Raw genomic sequence first — 12,684 nt, forward strand, 5'->3', positions numbered from 1 at the left:
GAGCCCAAACTGGGTGGGCTCAGATCCACTCTTGGCTACGCCCCTGGTATTCAGTAATATATTCCAAAATGCTATGGTGCATACTTTGCAGGTGGGCATTCACATGGGTGGAGTTTGGGTGGAACTTCTTGTCCAATCTAGGTACAAGCATTTTTCCACCTCCATGGCTGATGTAAATGTCTGCACATGCAAAGTAGACATATGTGAGGTGACTTATTCAAGTATTCTATAAAGAAAAGTAACCACCTAATTTTCTTTATAAAATAGGCTTCAAATAAGAACTTTCTTAGTGCCCACTTATAAGAGAGTTAAATGAAAAGCATTGCCTCCATCTCCATAATTCATCAACAGCTGGCAGCACTGACACACTACACGTGTTCACATATTGTTTGAAATTTCTTCCTTTACCTCAGTTGGTGAGAAGTTTCTGTGTGAAGAGGCTATTTTGCTATTGCATGTGAAATGGAAGCATGCAGTAAGCACTCGTCTGTGTAATTTAATCAATGTTCATGATAGAATTTCTGACTGTTGAAGGAGTCCCTCCAATTGAAATTCACTGTTTATAGTGATGACAGTGTTGATGTGAGTACTGTATATCACTGAGCTGAAAAATATAAAGATTGTAGACCAGAGAGGACTGATTTGTGTAATCAAAAGTGAAATGGATGGTCCGTAACAGTAATAGACAAGTCTCTTTTTCATCTTTTTCCCAAATGCCCTTGGGGCATTATGTTTGATTCAAATGAAGAAGTGGAAAGGACTGTGAGCAACTTATGACGGCTTTCAAAAAACTTGTCTATACTTGATAGAAATGTGTGGTGAATAGTGGCAACTATGTAGAACAGTACAATTATTTTTGTTTTTTATTCATTACAATCTCTATTTAAATAAAAGTTATGGAAATAGAGGCATTACTTTTCATTTAACCCTCATAGCACTCTGTAGAGGAAAGCAGGTATCCATTTTCCTGTATCGAATACTAGTGTAACAGGGTTTCTCAGAGGACAAGCAGACTGCTTATTCTCACATGTGGGTCGAGGTCCACGTCGACCCAGGAATCAGCATTTTGCAATAGCAAAAACAAAAAAGTTTTGCTAGAGTCTTCTGGCGTGCGTGCAGCGCGGACTAACTTCCCACCTGCCATGCGAGCGAGTACTTCAGTTTTTCTTTTTCCGTGACAAGGTGTGGCAGGTTCCTCCTGTGCTCCTTGTTGAGGTCCAGTAAAAGGAGTCTTGTTTTTCGTGAGTTTTTCGCTTTCATCGTTGGTTTCTTTAAAAAAAAAAAAAGAACTTAATCCTCTTAGTTCCCTCTTAGTATTTTTTTTTACCTAATTTAAGTTTTCTTTGTTTTTTGACGCAACGAGTTTCTTCCCTTTTTGTGCCCTTTCTTTTTGGCACAATCGCGTCTTTTGATTTCGCTGAGGCCGTTTTTCCTTCCATGTCTTCGAAGACACCCAGTGGCTTCAAACATTGTACTCGGTGCAACTGGACCATCTCAGGTACCGATACCCATTCCTGATGTATCCAGTGCCTTGGGCCCGAGCACAGCCCAGCTGCTTGTAGTTTGTGTCTTCGTATGAAGAAACGGACCCAAGTGGTTCGAGAAGCCCAGCAAGAGAAACTTTTTGGGGCTCAGTCCAGTCCTTCAACTTTGGCGGAAGAACAAATGGCTAGAAATGTAAAGAGGGGCGACAAAAATGTCTTCAGGTATATTAGTGAAAGGAGGAAGACTAAAAATGGAATTGCGAGACTGAAAGATGCTTTGAACCGCTATGTGGATAATGATGAAGGAAAAGCAAATTTGCTAAACAACTGCTGCCTTCATACATTTCAAATTCTTGCTGACCTCCTTCCAGTCTGCTCTTTTACTTGCCAAACAGGACTATTACATCCAGTTGACAAATTCTCTTGACTCAAACCCTCGACATCTCTTTGCCACACTGAACTCTCCTCAAAGTGCCTTCACCTCCAACCCCCCCCCCCCCCTTCACTTTCCCCTCAGACTCTGGCTGAGTTCTTTCATGATAAGGTTCACAAGATTTTTTTTTTTTGTTACATTTGTACCCCGCGCTTTCCCACTCATGGCAGGCTCAATGCGGCTTACATGGGGCAATGGAGGGTTAAGTGACTTGCCCAGAGTCACAAGCAGCTGCCTGTGCCTGAAGTGGGAATTGAACTCAGTTCCCCAGGACCAAAGTCCACCACCCTAACCACTAGGCCACTCCTCCACTCAGTACCGGAGGTCATTGAAAACTAAATTATTTAACAAGACTTACAATAAGAATCCTTCATAAAAGATTCTCTATCACATCTGCATTAGAACTAATTCAACACTGAACTCCTTAATTTGGTTACTTTAATCACACTGTTATTATTTACACTATACTTTATCCTACATTATGCATATCTGATATGTATTAATTATTTCTTTAATCCCAATTTTCTTGACATCTAATGTACCTTAATTGTAACAATACTCTGTTATTCTCTTACCATTAATGACGGTTGTCATTGCGGTATAATGTAAGCCACATTGAGCCTGCAAAGAGGCGGGAAAATGTGGGATACAAATGTAGCAAAATAAATAAAGCAGCATCAAAAAGGTGGGCTTTTAGCTTAGATTTGAAGACAGCCAGAGATGGAGCTTGACGTACCGGCTCAGGAAGTCTATTCCAGGCATGTGGTGCAGCAAGATAAAAGGAACGGAGTCTGGAGTTAGCGGTGGAGAAGGGTGCAGATAAGAGAGATTTACCCAGTGAACGGGTTTCCCGGGGAGGAATGTAGGGAGAGATGAGAGTGGAGAGGTACTGAGGAGCTGCAGAGTGAATGCACTTATAGGAGTTTGAACTGTATACGGAAACGGATAGGAAGCCAGTGAAGTGAGGAGAGGGCTAATATGAGCATAACGACACTGGCGGAATATTAGTTGTGCAGCAGAATTTTGAACAGATTGAAGAGGAGAGAGATGGCTAAGTGGGAAACCTGTGAGAAGCAAGTTGCAATAGTCTAAGTGAGAGGTGATAAGAGTGTGGATGAGGGTTTTGGTAGTGTGCTCAGAAAGGAAAGGGCAAATTTTACTGATATTATAGAGAAAGAAACGACAGGTTTTAGCAGTCTGCTGAATATGTGCAGAGAAGGAGAGGGAGGAGTCGAAGATGACCCCAAGGTTACGAGCTGATGAGACAGGAAGGATGAGAGTGTTATCCATAGAAATAGAGAATGGGGGAGGAGGAGAGGTTGGTTTAGGGGGAAAGATAAGAAGCTCAGTCTTGGCCATGTTTAGTTTCAGATGGCGCTGAGACATCCAGGCAGCAATGTCAGACAGGCAGGCTGATACTTTGGCCTGAATTTCAGCTGAGATTTCTGGTGTGGATTGGTAGATCTGGGAGTCATCAGCGTAAAGATGATACTGAAAACCATGGGATGAGATCAGAGTACCAAGGGAAGAAGTATAGATGGAGAAAAGAAGAGGTCCCAGGACAGATCCCTGAGGTACACCAACTGACAGCGGGATAGAAGTAGAGGAGGATCCACTAGAGTATACACTAAAGGTACGCTGGGAGAGATAAGAAGAAAACCAGGAAAGAACAGAGCCCTGAAATCCAAGTGAGGACAGCATTATCAAGGAGCAGGCTATGATCAACAGTGTCAAAAGCAGCAGATAGATCGAGAAGGATGAAGATAGAGTAGAGACCTTTGGATCTGGCCAGGAACAGATCATTGGAGACTTTAGCAAGCGCTGTTTCAGTTGAATGAAGGGGGCGAAAGCCACATTGAAATGGATCAAGAATAGCTTGAGATGAAAGAAAGTCAAGGCAACGACGGTGAACGTATCTTGGACAGGAAAGAAAGGAGGAAGATGGGGCGATAGTTGGAAGGACAGGTAGGGTCCAATGAAGGTTTTTAAAGGAGTGGTGTGACTACGGCATGTTTGAAGGCATCAGGAACAGTCGCAGTGGACAGTGAAAGATTGAGGATATGACAGATAAAAGGGATGACAGTAGGACAGTAGGAGAGATAGTGTTAAGTAGATGGGTGGGAATAGGATCAGAGGAACAGGTAGTTAGTTTCGAGGAGGAAAGAAGATGTGTAGTTTCCTCTTCAGTGATGTCAGAAAAGGAAGAAAAGGAGGCAGGGGTTGGAGGGTTGAGAGTAAAGACTAAGGGAAGGAGGGGTGGAGGTGACCTGGTTGAGAATTCAAGTTTAATCTTGTGAACCTTATCATGAAAGAACTCAGCCAGAGTCTGGGGGAAAAGTTTTTATATCGGGTCTAGGGATGGATGTTGGCCCGCTATATGTTATTGTGTTCAGATGTACAGTTCTTGACACCATCCTTGAAACACCCCCGGAATGCCCATTCTGGGAGCTTCCGTATTGGGATGCATAGCTCACTTGGACATTCTCTGTGTATGTATTCCAAAATTGGTATTTGAACATTTCCAACACATTGACATCCATTTTGACCTTTTGGGACATCCATAATGCTTCAAGAATGAGTGCCAATGTTTCTTCTATTTCAACAGTTTTGCAGATGGAAAATGAAAAAACGCACTATCCTTTGAGTGCATAAATCTTTGTAATGATCCAGTGCTTGACCTCTCAAAAATTTAAAACCCTTGGATGGGAGACCCTCAGACATCATTCTCCCCCTTCCCCAATGGAGTAACAGTACCTACCTGGCCCTGGAGAAGCACCATCTGTTTTCTTTTTCAGTCACCCATCATCTATGAAAATGGCAGCAGTTCCGCTGATGTCAGTTACATCAGCTGGGGTGAACTAAACTAAACTTTCAGCATTAATAAGCAAGTAAAAAAATATGTAATCCTTTACCATAATTTGCTGTACCAGAAATAAGTCCATATACTGGTCATTAGCATGCATTTCAAATCTAATTGCACTAAGATTAGCACAACAGTTTACATCCAGTTTAGTTCTGGCTTTTTGGACATGGCAATCCTTGCCACATCATAAACAATTATAATGCACAACAATCCAAGTGAGTAAACTGCTTCCCTGCAATTAGCTCAGTTTATTACATTTAGCCCGTAGGCCCTGGGGCAAGGGGATATATAACCATCTCTTTCTAGTACACAAACAATTGATTCCTTGAAGCTCCAACAAAGGGTTCCTTACAGAGACTGTAGGTTTGCTGCTGAGAGAGGAGGCTGTATGAACAGTGCATTTCTTGTAAGCCCTAACTTCACAGCTTTGTGGTCATGATGGGAATTGAAAGAAAAAAAACTTATAGCACACATGAAGATATTTTGAAGCCTGCGCTGAGGACCTCCTTCCCCATCATTCATAATGCTACGGTGAGAAGTTTCTGATTAGGTCAATCAATCAGTCAAATGCATGCATACATGCATGCCGTAAGTCAGTGCTTCTTAAGCCAGACCTTTGGACATACCTAATCAAGGCTGGTTTTCAGAATATTCACAATGAATATATATGAAATATATTTGTATACACTGCCTCCATTGTATACAGATCTACCTCATGAATATGCAGATATATCCTGAAAACTTCATTGGCTGGGTATGTTTTATTTTCTAAGGGGTATTTACACAGGTTTTTCCCACACACTAAGACTGTTTTTAGCGCAGCCAGAAAATGACTGATTTTCTGATTTAATGGTTATGCACTAATGTTACGATTAGTGCCCAGCCATTAACAAAAGTTAGTGTGTGAGCCCTTACTGCCCCTTACTGCTAACTGATTAGCATGGAAACAACACCCACTCTCTGCCCCCAAACACACCACCTCTGTGAAAAAATACAATTTATTTTTTAGCACGCAGATTGCAAAATTACGCAGCCTGTGGTAAGCCCTTTTTTAAGCCATAGTAAGCAAGCGCTAGTGCTTACTGCAACCTAGTAAAAGTACCCTAAAGGTGTATATAACTATAAAATATTAAAATACTAATGTGGGAGGAGGGGGGGAGAATTAATGTTGGATTAATGCTTTAAAATGTAGTAAACATTTATATGAACATAAAAATGTAGGGCTCGGTATTTAAAAAGCAGAACTAAATTTGTGCCCTATTTTCAGCCAAATTTAGCAGCCTTAGGGGTTCTTTTACTAACAATTAGCGAATATTAATCCGTCACAGGGCCCATTTCATTTCTATGGGCCCTTCTGCAGATGACATGCACAAATCACTAGTAAAAGACCCCCAAAGTTAAGATCATAAATCCTTTGACTATTGTGCTCAGTAACCAAATAGTATCCCCATTTTCCTGGTGCAGTAATATAAACCGTACTTGTTTTTTGGATTTCCCTTCTCTTTCCCAATGCTAAGGGTGTTCTGAGCTTGTTTCATGTTTTCTTGAATTTATAGGGCTGTGCCCTTACTATGGAATAAGCTCCCTGGTTATCTACAATGTTGTGTAAGTGTATAGTAGTTTACAAAACTATTGAAAACTCATTGCTTTGTTAAAGCTTTTTTAGAAGAGTGAGTTGTCGTTATGAACTTACTGTTTTTGCATGTGCCTCCCTGAACAGATAGGGTTTTTGGGGTGTAATTGTATTAGCTTTGTTATTTATTGTACGTTTATATTATTTATGTATGTGTATTTGTAATCCACCTTGTTAAAGGCGAGATATAAATTTTAAAATAAAATTAAATATTAACCATTTTTCTTCCATTACTTCAACCTTACCAAAAGAAATGAAGGTGTGTTATTAGTTGACATTATTCTTTAAGTCTTAGGGCCCTGTTTACTAAGCAGCGCTAAGGGCATAGGAGCCAACTTTTCAAAATTATGGAAATTACCCCTCCCTGGACACATACAAGGAATTTTCTCAATATTGGGGGTGCTCAAGCACCCACAGCACCCACAGAGTTGGCTCCAATGCTTATGGGGGATATGATATCTGCCTCCCAGCATTTGCCCAGTCAAAGAAGCTTGTAAGAGGATATATCTGTTTATGTAGGAGGCCAAATTGACAATATTATATTCCCTTTCATGTAGAATTTGAAATACTCATAATTTGTATTCTTTTTTTTCCACTCGAAGTTAAATCAGAAGAACTTGAACAACCTAATACTTGGAATTGTGGTTGAGTTTTCTGAAAACCCCAAAAGTATTTCACACCTTATGACCTGGCGAGGACAGAAAAAACAAACCATTGGCAACCTGTTAATACAGTTATGGCGACAAGAGGAGCAGGCGCTCAATGTCAGACGTGATGAAAATGAGAGGATTGTTGGTGGGTTTTATTAAACTGTATAAAATCATCATTTTTTTTACAAGTTTTCATGTTAAAATTTAGCTTTCTTTGTATTAGGATTACCTCAGGTTCACTCCTCTTCCCTTTAGAAAAATCCTACTTAGGTTTTCCTTTCATTGTGATAGTTTCTTTAATTTTTTGTATACCCTTGGACCATAGGTGTGGTTTGTGGGAGTGAGAGGAGCAATGCCACTCCCAAACACTAACACCCTACAACTACCTTGCAAACTTCTCACCCCTCAGAACTACCCCACAACTAGCCCACCAACACACAAATTGCTGCCAACCCTAAAAACTACAATTGCAATTCCCTTTGCATTTTGCAAGCTACCCCACCCCTTTAGTTATCTTCTCACAACTGCTCCACACCTCACAAACTGCCTCTACTTGCAAGAATTATCCTTCACAATTGTCCCAGAACCTGCAAACTGCCCCACCACAAATATTTCCCCACTGCAATTGCCCTGCTCCCACCTCACATATTCTCCCAACCCCCAAAACTAGCCAACTAATGCTGTCTTACTGTGCAAACTGCCTCAACTTCAAAATCTACCCCCACAATTGCCCCACCATCTTGCAGACTGCATTACCCACAAAACTTACACTTCCGCAACTGTCCCACCTTCCTGCTAAGTGCCACGAATCCAAAAAAAATACTGCCCTGCTAACTGCTGCCTACCCTCAAAAATATCCCCATTCTTCAAAGTGTTTCACCCCAAAAAACTACCTTGCAGCTGCCCCACCATCCTACAACTGTCTCAATACCATGCAGACTACCCCAACTCCAAAACCTATGCCTCAACCTCCCAAAAGCCCAACTGCCTCACCATCCAACAAACTGCACAATCACCCCCAAATACCTCCACGACACAGCACGTGCATTGCACACACACACAACAAATACATAGCTACACAGAGGGGTTAGAAAGAGTATCTGCATTCTTTCCCCACTTGTTAAAATAAGCATGACACGTCCTCCTGTATAGGCATCCTTTATAAAATTCCTCTATTAATCTTACTATAGGACAAGAACATTAATTGCAAGGGAGCCTAAAATTCCAGTTGCTGATAATTTCTGTCTAAGCAAATAAATGCAAATTCTGTATGAATTTACTGCTTGCTGGCCCTGCTAATGTGGGTTGATAGCCTGAAAGAGAATGCATCTATCTTAGACTGCCATTGTAAGCATTTCAGTATGGCCTTTGTGGGGCAATTTGAATTTCCTATGGTGTATGCACATAACTTGTAGTTTATTTTCAAGGGAAGTTACCCATGTACTTTCTCATTGAAAGATGCCAGCAAGGTGTGTTAAAAGTGGCCACATTTGCACCTGCTATCTGAGGACAAAATAGTATGCACACACTGAAAGTCCTAATGCATTTGCACAATTTATTTCCTCAACCTAAGCACAACTCTGGAAGCCTCTGTTTTTAACCTGGCTAAAATACTCAGATTGTGGTGCTAATTTTCAAAGCACATGGATAACTTAAAGGGCCGGATTCTATATATAGTGACTAAAGTCTAGGTGCGTCTGATTCACACATCTAACAGTATTCTACAAGCCGCCGCGTCTACATTCAGATGCAGTTTATAGAACAGCGTTTAGAACGAGGATGCACCTAGATTTACTCGCAGCCATTTATGCCAGTGAAAAGCAAGTTTAAATGCCTGCACCTAAATCTAGGTGTGAAATTCTATAACCACGTGTGTAAATGTGATCGATGGCTCCGACATGCCCCCCCTTTTTGGCTGCGAGTGTAGAAATTTATGCACGCCGCTTTTTAAAATACACCTAAAAAGATGTGCGCATAAATTCCAGTTGTGCCCAATTAGTGTTGATTGGTCATTATAGGCAAATTATCAAGACTAATTGGCTCGTTACTTAATTTAGTTGCGCATGTAAATTGGCCATGCACACAAAATTACGCGCACCATATATAGAATCTGGGTAGGGGAAATGCCTAAAAAATGTACATCTGCTAAAACATCCAAATCTTGATTTTGGAAAGTCAGAATTTGGACGTGTCAAAATGTAGTTTATCCAAACAGCAAGAAGGTGTGTTGTGGGTATGTTTTGGGTGAGACTAGGGAGGACCCAAAAGTAGGACGTCCAGCAGGGATTTTCAAATGGGAAGAAACGTCCATGTCTAAACCTAGACCTGTTTCAGTCACGTCCCAAGTTATAAAAAGTTGTTCTAATTGAGCAGCTGACCACTGGACGGATTAAGTTATGACCCTTCCTTAATCCCCTAGTGATTGCTGTCCCCTCTCCTCTTCCCTGAAAGTGAAATTAGAAAGGAAAACCAGTCGCTATGTCAGCTGCAGGTATTATGGCCTTTCTGAACAAAGCAGTAAACAGATCAGAAGAGTAGCCTAGTGGTTAGTACTTTGGACTGTGAATCAAGGGACCCAGGTTCAAGTCCAGCTTTAAAATATATATAGTTATATGTAGATAGATAATTATGAGCCTTCCAGAAACAGAAAAATATCTACTGTGCCTAAATATATAAGAAGCCTGAAGGTTATTGAAGTGGTGTACATTCTGGTACAGTAGGCATTTTTCAAGTCCTGGAGGGATCACATTTGCCAAAAAAAGAAGTTATAGTGGGGTTTGAGCCTGTGTCCCTTGATTTTACAATCCAGTGCACTGACAACTAGACTACGCCTCTGCTGTTCAGCAATGTCTATTGACCATATTTTTGAAAATGATGCCAGGTAGACGTTCATGTCCCTGGTTTTTTTTTGTCGTTCAAAGGTTGAACATTTCACTTTGTAAAATGGCTATTCATTTTGGACATTTTCAGTGCAAAAATGTTCATCTCACAGCACAGCCATAATCGAACAGGAATTCTAGACATTTCTCCTGTTTGATTATGGCTTTGAGATTACCGGGGTTTTTTTAGATGTTATGAGCTGGATGGGGTTTTTTGGACTTAGACTTTTTTTTTAAATGCCCCTCTGTGTGTTTGTTTATCCATTCTGAGGTCAGTAGTTTTTACCCAAGCCACTTTAAAGCACGTTAAAAATTGTGCACAAATCATTAATGTTCAGCATAAAAGTTCAACCTCAGACAATGTAGCACCAACACATACAATAGAAATATAAAGAAGGTACAGTAAAAGAAAGTAAAATAAATTAAGTAAACATTATTTATTAGATTTTTTTTTTAGTCTTGTTTTCCAACATTAGTAGAAAGGTGATACCTTTTCACTGAATGCAATACAGTTCTGACTAGCTTTCAAAGCTATAGTCTCATCATCAAAAAACAAGCAGGTTAATGCACAGATAGATTGCCCAAATATACAAGTAAATCACAGGTCACATTACCTAACTTTTAAGATGGGATGATTCATAAATCCACACACACAAAAAGTCAGTAGAATTCAATCAAAAATATTCTACAACCATCTTTATCAGAGGAATTGCTTACATATAAAATAGTGGAGAAAAAAAGATCTCAGTAGACAACAGGAGTCACACCTACTTCGTAAGGCAAAATCCTTCAATATATAGTTCAATGTATAGTACATATATAGTGGATAATTTTTCTTTTCATATTATATTCTGTATTTATTTATTTGTAACATTTGTATCCCGCATTTTCCCACATATTAGCAGGCTCAATGTGGCTTACAAAATACCGTAATGGTGAACGCCAAGTACGGTAGGTATTAAACAAATACAATTAGAAAAAGGGTGAAGTAAGGTAGGGGTAAATGGGTACAATTAATTGTTGAATTGTTTAAAGATGTTTATTATGTAAAGTGAATGTGGAGTTGTTCTTTTTGACCGATAATTATTGTGAGCCACCTATATATTGAAGGTTTTCGCCTTACGAAGTAGGTGTGACTCCTGTTGTCTACTGAGGTCTTTTTTCTCCACTATTTTATGTGTAAGCAATTCCTCTGATATAGATGGTAGTAGAATATTTTTGAAGTTGATGATTCATAAATCCTAGTGATCCTGATCCAGAAAAGAGCAACTCCTTCTGGTGGTATTTCATAGAGATTTGATTTATTTGGATCACAATAAATCCAGAAACATTGTGGTAAAATCGGAGTTTCTGATCAAATTCCAAAGATTAGGGGGAAGAGATCAAGGTACGGTCAAAGGTGATCTTTGACCGTACCTTGATTTCCCGTGTGATTCAGCATCCTGCAGTATCTCAGTACAACAGGTTGCTGGGTCCTGTGGTAAAAGAATAACACTGCTTGAGAGCCAATGCACAAGCAGCATTATTTTATGTGCACAGGAACATCGGGCCACAAAGCCACGGCCTGATGCTTCTGGACCCGATATGCACAGAGCAGTGGTACTGCTCATAACGGTCCCGCTATTCAGCCACCCACCCCCCCCCCCCACACACAGCATCCCCTCCAGACCTTTCACCAGGCAGCATCCTCCACAATCCCCCCCAAAGCTTCTCTCCTTAAGGCTTCCCTCCCCATCCCCCCCTCCCGAGAGGGCCTTACCTGGCCCTTACCTGCTACTCTTTACCACTAGGGATGCCATTTTGGATGCGGTGCCAGCTGGGCAAGAGCGAAGAGGGATCATTCTTGCCCGGTAACTGCTGGACCACCACATAAGGGCCCTGAGGCTCTCTCTAAGCTGGGAGGGAGGCCTTGTGAATAGAAGTAAGCTTTGTTTTTTGGGGGGGGGGGGTGCTGGGATCAGGAAGGGGATTCTGTGGGGGGATCAGTAGAGGGGATTCTGCCTTGAGTAGGAGGGGTATTGGAAGGGGGAGGATGCTACCTGGGGAAGGATTGGGAGAGGGGATGCTATCTCAGGGAAGAATTATCAGGAGGGGAGGATGCTACCTGGAAGGGATTGGGAGAGGTATCAGGAGGAGAGGATGCTGCCTGGGTGAAGATGGGGATCAGGAAAGAGAATGCTGCCTGGGGGGATTTGAGGGGGAATGCTATTGTGCGAGAGTGCCGCTGGTTTCAAGGTTGGGTGGCTGAATGGGGGGGGCATTACGAACAGCCCCATGGCCTCATGCACATTGGGCCTGGAAGCATCGAGCTCTGGCTTTGTGGCCCGATGCTCCTGGGTGGTAAAATAACCCCAGCTTTATTTTACCTTGATTTCTAGGTCATAACACAACTTGTGAATTATCACTGCAAGTCCTGCTATGGTATTTACATAGTAATGAGATGCAGAACATGCATTTACATGTTTTGCATCTCATTACTGTGTAACGTGCAACGACTTAAAAGTATCACCATGGTAAATTGTCAGGCTGTGTTAGGGCTCTTTCAGTCATGTTAAGGGGCAAATAACACAACTTAAATCCCTAGATTGTAAGCTCCTTGAGCAGGGACTGTCCCTCTATGTCAAATTGTACAGCGCTGCGTAACCCTAGTAGCGCTTTAGAAATGTTAAGTAGTAGTAGTAGTAACACAGCTTGATAACTTCCCCCCAACCCCCTTAATTTTTTGTATCTAGTGTTATTTTT

General features: G+C 41.2%; 1 protein-coding gene across 1 annotated transcript in view; it reads left to right on the forward strand.

Annotated features, from left to right (window-relative positions):
• LOC115468148 (cilia- and flagella-associated protein 69-like) overlaps positions 1-12,684 on the forward strand; it is a 640,933-nt gene that overhangs the window by 395,481 nt on the left and 232,768 nt on the right. Inside the window, 1 exon segment of the mRNA XM_030199696.1 lies at positions 7,016-7,208. Within this exon segment, the coding sequence (XP_030055556.1) occupies positions 7,016-7,208 (193 nt within the window).

Source organism: Microcaecilia unicolor, chromosome 1 (genome assembly GCF_901765095.1).
Source record: "Microcaecilia unicolor chromosome 1, aMicUni1.1, whole genome shotgun sequence".
Taxonomy (NCBI): domain Eukaryota; kingdom Metazoa; phylum Chordata; class Amphibia; order Gymnophiona; family Siphonopidae; genus Microcaecilia; species Microcaecilia unicolor.